Source organism: Silurus aristotelis (genome assembly GCF_946808225.1).
Source record: "Silurus aristotelis genome assembly, chromosome: 3".
In the NCBI taxonomy this organism is placed as follows: Eukaryota; Metazoa; Chordata; class Actinopteri; order Siluriformes; family Siluridae; genus Silurus; species Silurus aristotelis.
This window is the reverse complement of record NC_139576.1, coordinates 21212092-21224686: the sequence shown is the minus strand read 5'-3', so window position 1 is coordinate 21224686 and position 12595 is coordinate 21212092. Positions and strand designations below refer to the sequence as shown.

General features: G+C 39.8%; 1 protein-coding gene across 8 annotated transcripts in view; it reads left to right on the top strand.

Annotated features, from left to right (window-relative positions):
• The window catches only part of LOC310723554 (dedicator of cytokinesis protein 9), an 80548-nt gene that overhangs the window by 25618 nt on the left and 42335 nt on the right, over positions 1-12595 (top strand). For 3 of the 8 annotated variants that reach the window (XM_083536766.1, XM_083536767.1, XM_083536769.1), the window contains exon 2: positions 10437-10553. In XM_083536766.1, coding sequence (XP_083392892.1) covers positions 10437-10553 — 117 coding nt within the window. Of the gene's footprint in view, positions 1-1561; positions 1845-6332; positions 6658-10436; positions 10554-12595 lie in introns of those variants that run through there. The other 5 variants (XM_083536764.1, XM_083536763.1, XM_083536770.1 and 2 more) reach the window with 3 other exon arrangements.

Sequence of the window (12595 nt, the reverse complement as noted above, 5' to 3'; positions counted from 1 at the left end):
CCTGCCCTCAGGACATGGAAGCAGTCTGCACTTTGGGTCTGTGTCAAAATGTATGTATGTGAGTGCTTCATTAAGTCAACAAGTTTTCTTTGCTATAAGTCTAACAGATGTCAGTGGAGGCTCATAATGTGTCATAGCGTAATCCTGTGTGTGGGTGGATAATAGCTTACTCGAGGCTATTTGCCTTTGTCTGTGGATACGCTTGTTCCAGGCTGTAATTTTCTTTTGTATTTTACTAATATACTGTCTAATATACTGCTTTATTATACATTATATGCATTAACCCTGAGAGTTTAGCCTTTATTTTGTTTTGAATGAATTATCCTCCAGCTACTTTGCTCCCCACCTGTGGCCTACACACACACACACACACACACACACACACACACACACACACACACACACACACCCACACACACATATAGTGGCTGCATGCCTTTTGTAGAATTCACAGTCAGGATTACTTTAGCACCTCATTATTCACACACCCCATGACTGCCTTTTGCAGAATGATTTAGTTTCAGAAATGTAAAAATGCAAACTGAACATTATCTGTGTAAACAAGCGAAATTGGTGGGATTTTCAAGTTGCAAGAAAGACTGGGTGGTAGAAATAATATTTGAATAATATCCTGATATTGTATTCATAATACAATCCATAATTCACTGTCAAAAGTCGCAGTTGTTACCTCTCATAATATCAAGTGTGTGGGGTGGGGGTTTGGGGGGAATGTTTTTATAACTTAGCTAGGACCAAATGTCCTCACAAGGATAGGAATATCATTAAGTGGCCTTGTGGGCATTTGGCTGATCTGTTTAGGTGGTAAACAGTGTTGCTTTTGATAACAAAACATGTTTTATAATTTTCTTTTGCTTAATGCTGTTGGGAATCGGTGTAAGATTGGCATTAAGTTTTCCGTCTGATTGAAACCCGCACATTAAAGGCTCACTGTGTAACATGCTGCGCTTTATAAATATCTGTTAACACTAATCAGCCTGCAGGCACTAGTTTCTAAACACTGGACCATAATTCACATACAAACACAGTTACGTTTTCAGAGTGGAAACAGGTGGAAAGCAAACTAATGGATTTATTGTGTCTGTTAAGAGGAATGAGAAGTGTTTTAGAGACTCCAGAGAGAATAAATGGTATAAAAGTTGATAACTGAGTACAAGTTTGTCAGCTGACAGCTTTTACAAAATATTTGCAAGTTTCTTGTATGACATTCAGATATGTACGTCTGTATAAGACGATGAGCTAGTCGCTGAGTCAGATGAGAGGGAAAAAAAACAGATCTTCGAATGAAAATCAGAATGAGTAGCGACTGTAAAGTGAAATATAGCAGCACCAGCATAAAGTAAATTTCTGAATGTGTAGTCACGTAATCTGATTATCCATCCTTCTTTTAACACACAAGCACATCCACACGTTTCTCATTTCACCACTGTGTAAATGTGTCCTGCTTCAAATTGCCCACACACACACACGCATACACGTATAGCTATTCAAACCCCTCCATGCTGTATCAGTTCGTTAGAACAGCACTCACTGCTGTCAGAGCGCACTAAGATCTCCACGCTGCACACGGCTCGCTGCTGCTCTTCTCCGTGGAGCCTGACAGAATCTGGGTCACTGACGCTTTAGAGTAATGCACAGTCACAGCTCGAGTCATGGGCTGCACCACCAGCGTGATTCTGTTCGATGGGTTACGTTCTGCACTCGAGAAGAATTGCGGATACTGGAAGAGAGCAAGTACAGCCGAGCTACACGGACAGGCGGAGACAGAACCATCCTCCACCAGCTACAGGGAGTCCAGAGTGTGGCCCATCAGGACTACATCCAAGGTGTGGGTCGAGGGTGTGTGTAGTGTGCTTGTCTTGTCTGTAAAGTCCTGTGGGTTCTGTCCTGGGCTTATTCTGTGCTAATTTGCTTTAAAGCAGCAACACCCAGAAATAGGACTCAGGAGATATGTTACAAGAGTGCTTAGTCATGGTTAGTGCAATGCATCATTCCTGCATACTTCTATAGTTTATAGGCTGATGTGCTGAAGGATAAATGTGTTGTGTTTCCTATTTGGAAAGTGTGTCATTGTGTGCCTGTATGACAAGAAAATTACCTGGAAGACACGTAGTGACCGAAGAGAAGTGAGAAAAAAGAGCTTGTGATTGCTGAGTGTGTGTTTGCAAGAACAGATCAGGAGATCATGGAGGAGGAGCAGTTCCCTCATCGCCCTCACGCCTATAAAGAGATGACCTTTTTCTTTTAGAACACTGTGGTTGCAATCGAAAAGAGTATCCATATGTTATGCATCCTCCTGCCTTCTCCTACTTGCATCATCCTGTCTAAATGTGCTATGTATGCGATGTATGAATATCTATGTCTGCTATGAGTGAGCACTTTAAAATACGTCTCTAAGAATGCAAGCCTGAGCATCCTGTTTCTCCTTCAGCAACACAGATGCCACTAATGGTTCAATGGATCAATAGATGTTTACGGGTAGAAAACATTAAACTGACTTTTCCTGATCCAGAAGCTCGAAAATGCTACAGATGGGTAAAGTAAGAGTGTGTGTGTGTGTGTGTGTGTGCGTGCTTGAGGTAACGAGTCTCTATGCTTGTTTAGTGGAAAGTCGAGCTCTGTTATTATACTCGGTGCAGTTATTAGTGCAGCACAGCCTTTTCCTTCCTCTTCCAAACTCTGGCTTTACTAAGACGGGGGGACGTGGATGGGGTGAGGGGGCCACGTGTGTAGTGCGAAGGCTAAGTGTTTCTGGTATGCTTTTGCTGATTCTCTTTGAGGAATCTGGTAGTGTACTTACCAGATAGAGGTCAGTGAGAGGTTTATTGTCTTCTTGGGCTTTAGCCTTAGAAGTAGGGAACAATGCTGCAATGGATGTGTACTCGAAACGTAATTATTCTGAAGGAAAGTTTTAGGCATGTGTAAAACAGGATAAAGAATTTCAGTTTGTATACACCATTCCTATGGCGTTTCTGCAGAAGTGTGATTCCTATACACCATTTTTTCCCCTTGGGAAATGCTTTAAAATGCATTAAATGCTTTTTCCTGTATCCCATGAATACTGTGCACGAGGTGCTAATAGACCTAAAGTAAACCTAGCACTGTTGTCTGTGTAAAACCAGGTGAGACACCGATCATGTCTGTTTAATTGCACATGGGGGCAGTGTTTGATCTTCAATACTACATCCTTTAAAGGGGAAAGTTGAAAACATCAGGGCATCATTAGTGCTGTGCTGGTTTATGCATTACCAGTACTTGTGTAAAGAGATCTACTAAGAATGATGCTGATTAAGTGAAATAGATAAAATTGTACTGTGTTACAGTTTTCTTTCTTCGAGTTATTCTACCTAACAGCTGCATTCTCTTTTAATGCATGGACATAATTGAAATCTTTTATTGTGATCAGATGTAAAAACTGCTATAATTTAGTTGAAAGCCTCCCTTTTCTTCATGGAGGCTGATTTGCTGTGGTTACAGGAAGAACTACATTGATTTGTGTAGAGTGGAGTGACATTTACCTGCAGGATGCATGCAGGCCGCCTTCTGCCTACCCCTTTAATAATTTTGCCCAGCACAAGAAATCATATGTATAGTAGCGAAAGGACAAAGATTTTGTATTGGGGCTCTTTCAGTGTATGTTATACACTAACATACATTCTACTTTAGACAAATGTTTAAGATCTTTTCGCATGGTCTTTTTTTAATGGATGAAATAGGAAAGGTGTTTTCCAGATGGACTGGCAACACAGATCCATCTTTACCAAAAAGCCTTAATGTATTGTAATTACGTTGTAATTTTGTGCTTGGCCTTGATAGCCTTGAAGATGATGTATGAAGCTTATGAAGATGAATACTGACTCAGTGAGAGAACGTTTTGCAGTCATTCTAGCTGGTATTTAAATGCTAAGAATCAGAATTGTGCAGAAGTGGAGCCTGGAGTACATGTGCATTCCTGATTTGAGCGTTTTCATTACACATTTATGGCTATGCATCAGATAAGTGTGTGCATTGGGACTTCGTATGAAAGATGCTCAAATATGATGTAAAAAAACATCTGTTTTATGTTTAGGCAAAAAAACTGAATTTGGGGTAATATGGACGTAACCTTTTATGTTTCTAGTCTGACTCTGATGTCAGTCACACTTCCAAAATGATTCTAAGCTCTTAGGAATGGCCGTTGGAAACAGAACTTATATTGCTTTTGGGGAAAATCGGATCAGGTGTGTGTTTGCGCGCACCTTCCAGATAACACCCCATGGAGTTGATGTCTGTTACAACAGACTCTGGTTGTAAAACTGTCTGTATACAATAGGTTCTTGTAAGTGATTTCACATATGCTATCTTACACATAGAGAACAGGCACTCATGCCCTCAGGAAGAGATCGACTAGAGGACATTCTGACCTTGTGCCTTTCGGAAATCTGACAATCCCTTAAACAACCGTATGGTGAAATTATCCATGTGGGTCCAGGGTCAAAAAAGGAAGGAAACTTATGACTGCATCAATGGAAGGATGACACGTTGTTTCCAGTGTAAGAGACTGAGGAGAGAATAAAAGGCAGTCTTTTAGGGAGCAGGTGAAGTCAACGAAAAACAAAAAACCTTTGCAAGCCCCACATGCATTCTCATAGAATGCAGGATGCAGCAGATGATACACACACACCATCAACAGCAATAAAAAGAACAGGAATTATGCATGTTGGACATCATTTTAGTTTGATTGCATTAGAGGCATTCAAAGAATAAAGTTTAAAGTATACAGCAAAAGCTTTTCATACTTTTTACGATCAGATTTTATTTTTGCAATTAGATTTTGCATAAGACCGAATTGTAAGTAAGCTTGTTAATTACGCAGATTAGCTTTAGACCACGTTGTTCTGTTTACAGATCAGAGTGTTTTCATCTTGCATGATTCAGTATTGAGCCGCTTGAATTGCTGGGAGGATTTGTACACCATATATTGTACTTTTTCAATGCCATAATTTCTCCCTGACTTCCTGTGCTGCAATGTAACAAAAACCTGGACAGTGATTTCACCGTTCAAACACTCGCATCTGGAACAGATAACAAACATTTGATAAAATGAGACCTTCACTTTCATGCTGCAGTGTAGACTGTAAATGCAACATATTCCAAAATACTGAGCTCTTTTTTGAATTATTTGTGGTCAGCTTTAATCTGTACAATTTTTGGCTATACTTTAACAATGCTATGAAACTGCACCAATGAACAATGAGAATATCTTCTGCTGTACTTGTAACTAGTCTTACTAACTAATTTGTAATGAGCTGTGGTGTTTTTCATCTCCTAAGTAACAATATTTAACCTTCAAAATACACTATATGGGCAAAGGGTTGTAGAAATTTAAATATAAGATTCGTATGTGAAATCTGATTCCACATTTAGTCGCCTTTTATTTTTATAATAATTCTGGGAATTTGATACACAAGATTTTGTATTGTGCTTATAGAAATTGTACCCATAAGGCAGTTAGTAAAGTCATGTGCAGTCCAGTCAGTGTTCCAATTGATCCAAAAGTGTTCAATGGGGTTGAGATCAGAGCTCTATAGCAGGCCACTCAAGATCTTCCACTCCAAACCAAGAGCTCGCTTTTTGTACAAGAGCATTGTTATGATGGAACAGGTCTGATTTTTCCTAGTTCAAGTGAGAGAAAGTTTAATGCTGCCTCATCCAAGACATTTACGTATGTGTGCCTTCAACTTTGTGGTAACAGTTTGGGGGAACAAACACATGTGGCTGGAAAAGTCATCTGTCTTTTGTCCATATTGTGTAGATCACAAAATCTTAGAAGTGCTCACTATTATTAGCTTAGATTTCTCGCCACATAGCCTAGCATCCAGGGTTTGTGGTTTAAAGTATATGTTAACTGTATAGAGTTTGTGATTTGCCAGAGATTGGTCTTGTATTTAGAATTTGAGAACCACATGGGACACCATTCATTCAGAAATTCTATTATGCACCAAATTTTACCAAGTTGTACGATTTATATGAAACTATAAAAGACTATATTAATTATTGAAACGAGCAGATATTCAACTAGTTTCAAAGGGTTCACAAACCTTTGTTACATCTATACAAAGAGACACGCATTTGTAATCTGCATCTATGTGATATGAGTCATTAGTGTGCAGGTAAATTCTATAGGCTCTGCTCACTCATGGGGGAGGTGTGTGTGTGTGTGTGTGTGTGTGTGTGTGTGTGTGTGTGTGTGTGTGTGTGTGTGTGTGTGTGTGTGTGTGTGTGGGGTAGCACAGCTGAGCTGAGTGTAGGAGGAGTCTCCTGTCACTGCCTACAGTGCATGAGAGAGTAGATTTGGTGTGTGAGTGTGTAAGAGTGTTGGGGAGAGAACGAAGTAGAACTACAACTTTCCCTCTACTGGACATGCTGGCTGCTCCATCCAGTCACGATTCTACCCCCGAGAGAGCCACATCCAGTGCTTCTACTGGATTGTAACTTGATTTTTTGGATTTTGTTGGTACTGGACAGAGAGTGAGAGAAGCTGAAAGCATGCAGGGGAGGGCGGCTAAAGGAGCGAAGATGGTGATTGAATCTCCACAGCAGTTTAAAGCTCAGCCTGTTGTCGAGCCAGAGCAGGGCAGCAACTCAGCACAGACAGTGGTAACACACACACACACACACACACACACACACACACACACACACACACATACAGACACACACATGCACACACACTGCAACAAGTGCACTATTTAGATGATGTGGAAAAATTCAGAACTTGTGAAATTCTCACTGAATAACATGAACATTTTTGAACCAGTGTCATTAAGGATTGTTGAGGATTTTTCCATTTAAAACCTGCAGAGAGAGAATAGTGTAGCGTGTGTATTAGTGTTGCGTGTGTATTAGTGTTGTGTGTGTGTGTGTGTGTGTGTGTGTGTGTGTGTGTGTGTGTGTGTGTGTGTGTGCGCTCACAGATTAGAAATGATGAAAAAATGAGTATTATTAATTAAATAGGAAATGATTAAAGAAAGAACGATGGTTGTTTAAAAGTCATGTGCTTGGTGGTAATTAGAGAACACAAATGCAGTCTGCGTGAACTACACCATTTTAATCCGAAGTCTTAGACTAGAATTACCATTCCAGCATTATGCACTTATTTACTCCTCTAATCTCATTTGGACCAGTCTGAAAATCTGTAGTTACACGTGTTGCCCCATAAATAAACATCTGCTCTCCTAACCACACCAGCTGTTACGGATTGTGACAGGAGCTTTAGTTGGGGCTTCCCAACACTTAGCCACTCAACACCCTGTACTACACACACTTAAAGAAGGAAACCTGTTTTGAAATCTTGGGAAATTAATACTGTTGCATGTCATGGACAGAAGTAGTTTCTTATTTTTAAGGCATTGAAGTGAAACCACTGTCAAGCTTCTTCAATTAAAGTTTTTTTAAGAACAAAAGCTGAGCGGTTCTTATTTCTTTACAACTAAGATTAATGAGACAGTATTACAAATAAAAGTTATAGTATCTATTAAAAGATATTTTCATAGTTTGAAGCAGGTGCTCAGGAGGAAATTGTGTGTGTGTGTGTGTGTGTGTGTGTGTGTGTGTGTGTGTGTGTGTGTGTGTGTGTGTGTGTGTGTGTGTGTGTGTGTGTGTGTGTGTGTGTGTGTGTGTGTATCAGCAGAGCTGTATTTTCTTCCTGTGGGCTTCAGTGTATGAAGCGTATTGTCAGTTGTATAAGTACAACCCTGATACAAGAATATGGGAAGCATCAGTGCAGACTTAAACAACAGTGGAAGTAAAGTGTGCACACACACACACACACACACACACACACACACACACACCCAGCAAACTATACCACACTGAAATCTGAACACATTCCACAGTCCTGACTAAACTGAGAGCTCAACCACAATAACTGCATTTTATGTCATTGTGAACACAACTGCCCAAACCTTTGTGGTGCTTTTGATGTCTGAGCCTAAATAAAGGGCTGAATTTCCTGTATGCATAAAGATCAGGCAAATTCTTCACCCCATGTTATTCTGAGCCCTGCCTTACTTTCGAGTTTTTTCCGTTTGAACAGAAAAACCTAAAGGAATTTTTTTTTTAAAAATATAACAGTCTGGAGTTAAAATTGCCTTTGTGTTTGTTTTTGCTGTTGTACAGTATTTAGGTAAAGCAAACTTTGTGTTTAAGTGTGTTTTCACACCTGCCTTGGTTTGTGTTTGGATATTTATTTATTTATTTATTTATTTATTTATTTATTTATTTATTTAGTGGAGTTAGTTTGGACAGATGTGAACATACTTACAACCTGGTTTGCCAAATGGGGTCTATATCCTTAGCTTTTATTAAATCTTTGGTCTGCACCAAAATGATGTGAAAGGGTCTAAGTGCATGCATAATCACTGTAAAAAAAATTAGTCTTTTTTCACTCAAACAACCTTTAAAGGCCTTTTGAAAACGCTCTCTGTTAAAGACGTCTAATTTGTGCGCACAAGAATGATCCGTATGACAGCACAAAAAACCCCCACCAATTCAGAGCTCAAAGGGTTAAATATGTTTTATGGAATATTATATAATTTTAATAAACAGGTCTGGGTCAAACTAAAAAAGGCTTTATAACCGTGTTTAGATCTATCTTAAAATCTAAAGAAAAAAATCTTACTACCGACTTTAGGTAGCAAGTAAAACTATTCTGAATAATGGCATATAAATAACTAGCAGTATTGTGTATTTGCCCTAATATTTTATTCTAGATTTCTCTTAATGAAATGACCTGAAGGAACAGCAGATTTTAGCAGGCAAGCTAGAGCTTAAAACAGCCGACGTAGCAGTCTGAATTGGATGTGAAGGTATTGTGATCGAAAACAGGCTTGTATTACACGATGTGAACTCTTACTCTTGATTCACCGACTTGTCACCTGTCTGTCATATGATTGTCATTATTGCTGTGTCTATACAGCTTTTGAGAGCTTATGATTAACCTTAAATGCACACTCATGCGCCCATAGCTGGGTGTCTGAGCTGTATTCTCGGTGTGATGCTATCAGCTGTGAGAAACTTGCAGTGCCTGGCCTTTTATCAGCGAGCCCTAAGGACTGACTCACCTGTATGTGCGCGTCTTTGTGCTCCATTGTAGCAGCATGCATTCCTTTAACACCTGAAGATGTAACATTGTACTTAGGAATGAAGCAGACGTGAAGAAACGCGTGGACGTGTCTGTTCTCCTATCGGAGATGGAGGTTCAGTAGCGATGACAAAAGTGCGTCTGCGTTTTTTTTCCCCTATTGTGGGTCGGATAGCACCGCTTAGTAAATCTATTCCGTTACCATGGTGATCCCTCTGACATCACCCAGCTGATATCAGGACCAGATGTGGAGCAACCTGCGATCTCACTTACCAGCGAGAGCGGAATTCATAATTGCTTGCTGCACATGCGCACGCACTTCTAGCATAGCGTTCTCAATGAATCATATCTGCTAAACTCTCAACACTGTGCTTTTGTCCAGATGCACTTTATTGTTTAATGTCAAAGATAAAATGAAAAAAGGAACGAAAAGGGATTTGAAGATAATACGAGTGTGTATCTTTTAGTAGAAACCTGTCCTACCTGTGTGTCACAAATGTGGTAGAGATACTACAGTATTCAGACCTTGTCATTTGAGCCTGAATGTTTTTTGTGTGAGTCTCGACTTATTGGGGAGGTGATTGTGAAAACAGAGCTCTAACAAATTTAGACCTCATGGCACCAACATACTAACAACATGGAGGACTATAATCTCATGGATTAAACTTCTGAGCAGCTAAGGCTAGGCTGATGTCAAGCTTAAACATCCTTATGCTCACTATTGCTATTGTGTTTCAGAGATTGTTTCTGCATCAGACAGATAAAAATGGTGTACAGACATGTGTACACATAGAGGTGTGGCCAGTTAGATTGGTGTTGGCAAGCCTCTGATTTGTTGTGGCTTGCTGAAAGCACTATGAACTAAACCAGCACTAAATATAGTTAATCTGACCAGGATTGAGAAACACAACAAAGCTGCAAAGGGTCAAAGAGACGGATTCCTTGAAGCCCCAGGAACATTGGAAAGTGTTCTCCCTTCTCTGAAAAATCCTACACGTACATACAAACACTTCTGTCTGTTCAGACCAGTCACACCCAAAAAGACCAGATCATTTAACATGTACTCTTCCTCCACCCTTTTCACTTCCATCTGGTGTTTAGTTTTTTTTCCAGATTTTCATTGTTTCTGTTAGTTCCATATCTGCCCTATTATTATCACGTTTACTTTTTGCATACATTCTCAATATTGACATTTATAAGTTACTGTTCACATTAAGCATTTCTTCATTTCATTATTATATTTTATTGTAAATAATAAGTGTGTCTGTGTGTGTGTGTTTGTGTGTGTTTGCAGCTAAAGCCACGTTTGATTGAGCCATTGGATTATGAGAGTGTCCTGGTCCAAAGAAAGACTCAGATCCTAAGCGATGTTCTCCGAGACATGCTGCAGTTCCCTCTGGAGGATTTTCAGGTGAGGTTACCTGGCAACCCAACTTTAATCTGATTGTGCAGTTTACAGCAAGTCATTTCGAAATATGGCTGCAGTAAATGCAGTCTTCAGTTATACACAGAGAAGTCAGTGTTTGTTTTTGTTGCTACTGGTACAGCTGGAGAGCTGAGTGAAGGGGAAAATGGTGTAGGTTTCCACAGTAGGGTACAGGTTATATAGCCATACCCTGAATTCGCGCACACACATCTCTAGTTACCTGAAGAGAGGAATTTTTCTTTGAGTGCTTTATTATACAATAGTCTTTGGCAGTTACAAGGTTATTGAACAGTAGTAAAAAAAAATTTGATTTGCGAAAATCAGCTTGAAGCCTGAGCAGTTGTTAACGTGCAATTCACAATCATAAAACACAGACTGAATCGAACATTGTTTCCTGATCTCTTATTTCCTTAACACTATGATAACGCTGTTGTTGGAGGGTAATTTTCTACTGCAACTGTTTTATTTTATTAATATCACAATTTAGCAACGCTTGCATTGTACATTCGATACAAGTAACAGATTTGTTTCATGTTGAACAAGTTACTGTTATCACTTCAATTATAGCAGCTATAAACTGTTGTTCCCTCACTACTGTCTTAGTGTCTCTACACTCAAGTTATTAAGACAAAGTAAGACAACATGTAGCTTGTCAAGACTTTACAGATGCATGAACATGGACTCTAATTACTGACTGTTAAATAGCACTAACACTGTAGAATCCTTTATTAGTAGCTTATTGGTTGAGATTTTGGATAAGAAGGTCACGAGTTTGAATCCCATTAAGATGCCACTTCTGGGCCCTTGAACAAGGCCCTTAACCTTCAACTGCTCAGTTTTAAGTTGCCCTGGATAAGGGCATCTGCCAAATGGTATAAATGTAAATGAAAACTGTAACCAGTGCCATGGTTTTGCTTTTAGAAGATATGTCTGTGAAGACCTTGAAAATAGGCATTTGTTTTTGTTTTTATTAGTCATGGAGCAGTGTTGTACTGTCAGATTTAGTGCGTGTGTGTGTGTGTGTGTGTGTGTCACAGAGCTCAGGTTGCAGGCTACACTTTCTGATCTAGTGTCTGAGTGGGAGGTCTGCTTCAGACATCTATACAAACGCACACACCGCATGCTCAGAGAGAGGAGTAGCAATAGGGACACTCACAATGCAGACCCGAGGTCACACCCTTTAACTAGCCTACTATTTAAAGTCTATGGACAATACTCATTATAAAAATGCCTCAGTGTAATATTTAACAGATGTTTGCTGTTTGTAATTACTTCTCCAAACAACGTGCTTGCGATGAGAGAGTTATAGCGTGGAGGGCCTTCCAAATAGTTTTTGTAGTCTTTTTGTAGCCTGTATGCTTATTTTCACACTTGTTATATTTGGATGAGTGTTAAATGAACAGCTATGATTTCCTACAAAGGTGTACTGGCCAGAATTACATTATTACCAGACACCATGCTTGGATATCTCGCACAAACACAGGCTACACTGTGGTTTGATGTGTATTTACTTTCCCTGAATGCAGGACGAGAAAGAGATACAAAACAGAGACTAGTGCAAGAACCTAGGGGAGTCGCTCTTTGTAATTCTCAGCTGTAAGCACACAGAGAGATCATATCGCTGGGCGCTTTCTGTAAGTTCCCCCAGCAATATTAGCACTAATGTCTTTCCCATATCTTCACTTCAGGCTGCGTGGCCTCCTTAAGGTGATCGTTCTACACAGGCTTTTGTATTTGCACAATACTAGAGGATTGCAGCACAATTAGATGGCATATCTCTCGAGTATGATTGTGATATGGAGTAAATGTGTACTGTGTGTGTGTGTGTGTGTGCTTGTGCATCTATGAAGGTCAAACAGCTGCATGGGAACTCTCTGTGATAGGACAACAGCCTTGACTGCACCCATTAATCTCTCTCATGTAACTCTTTCTCCACCCCCAGCCCCTAGTATCTGTCTGTGTATTTCACTTTGTCAAGAAACACGATCTCGAAGAAAAGGTGCAGTGTGTTCAGAGCAACAGGTGAT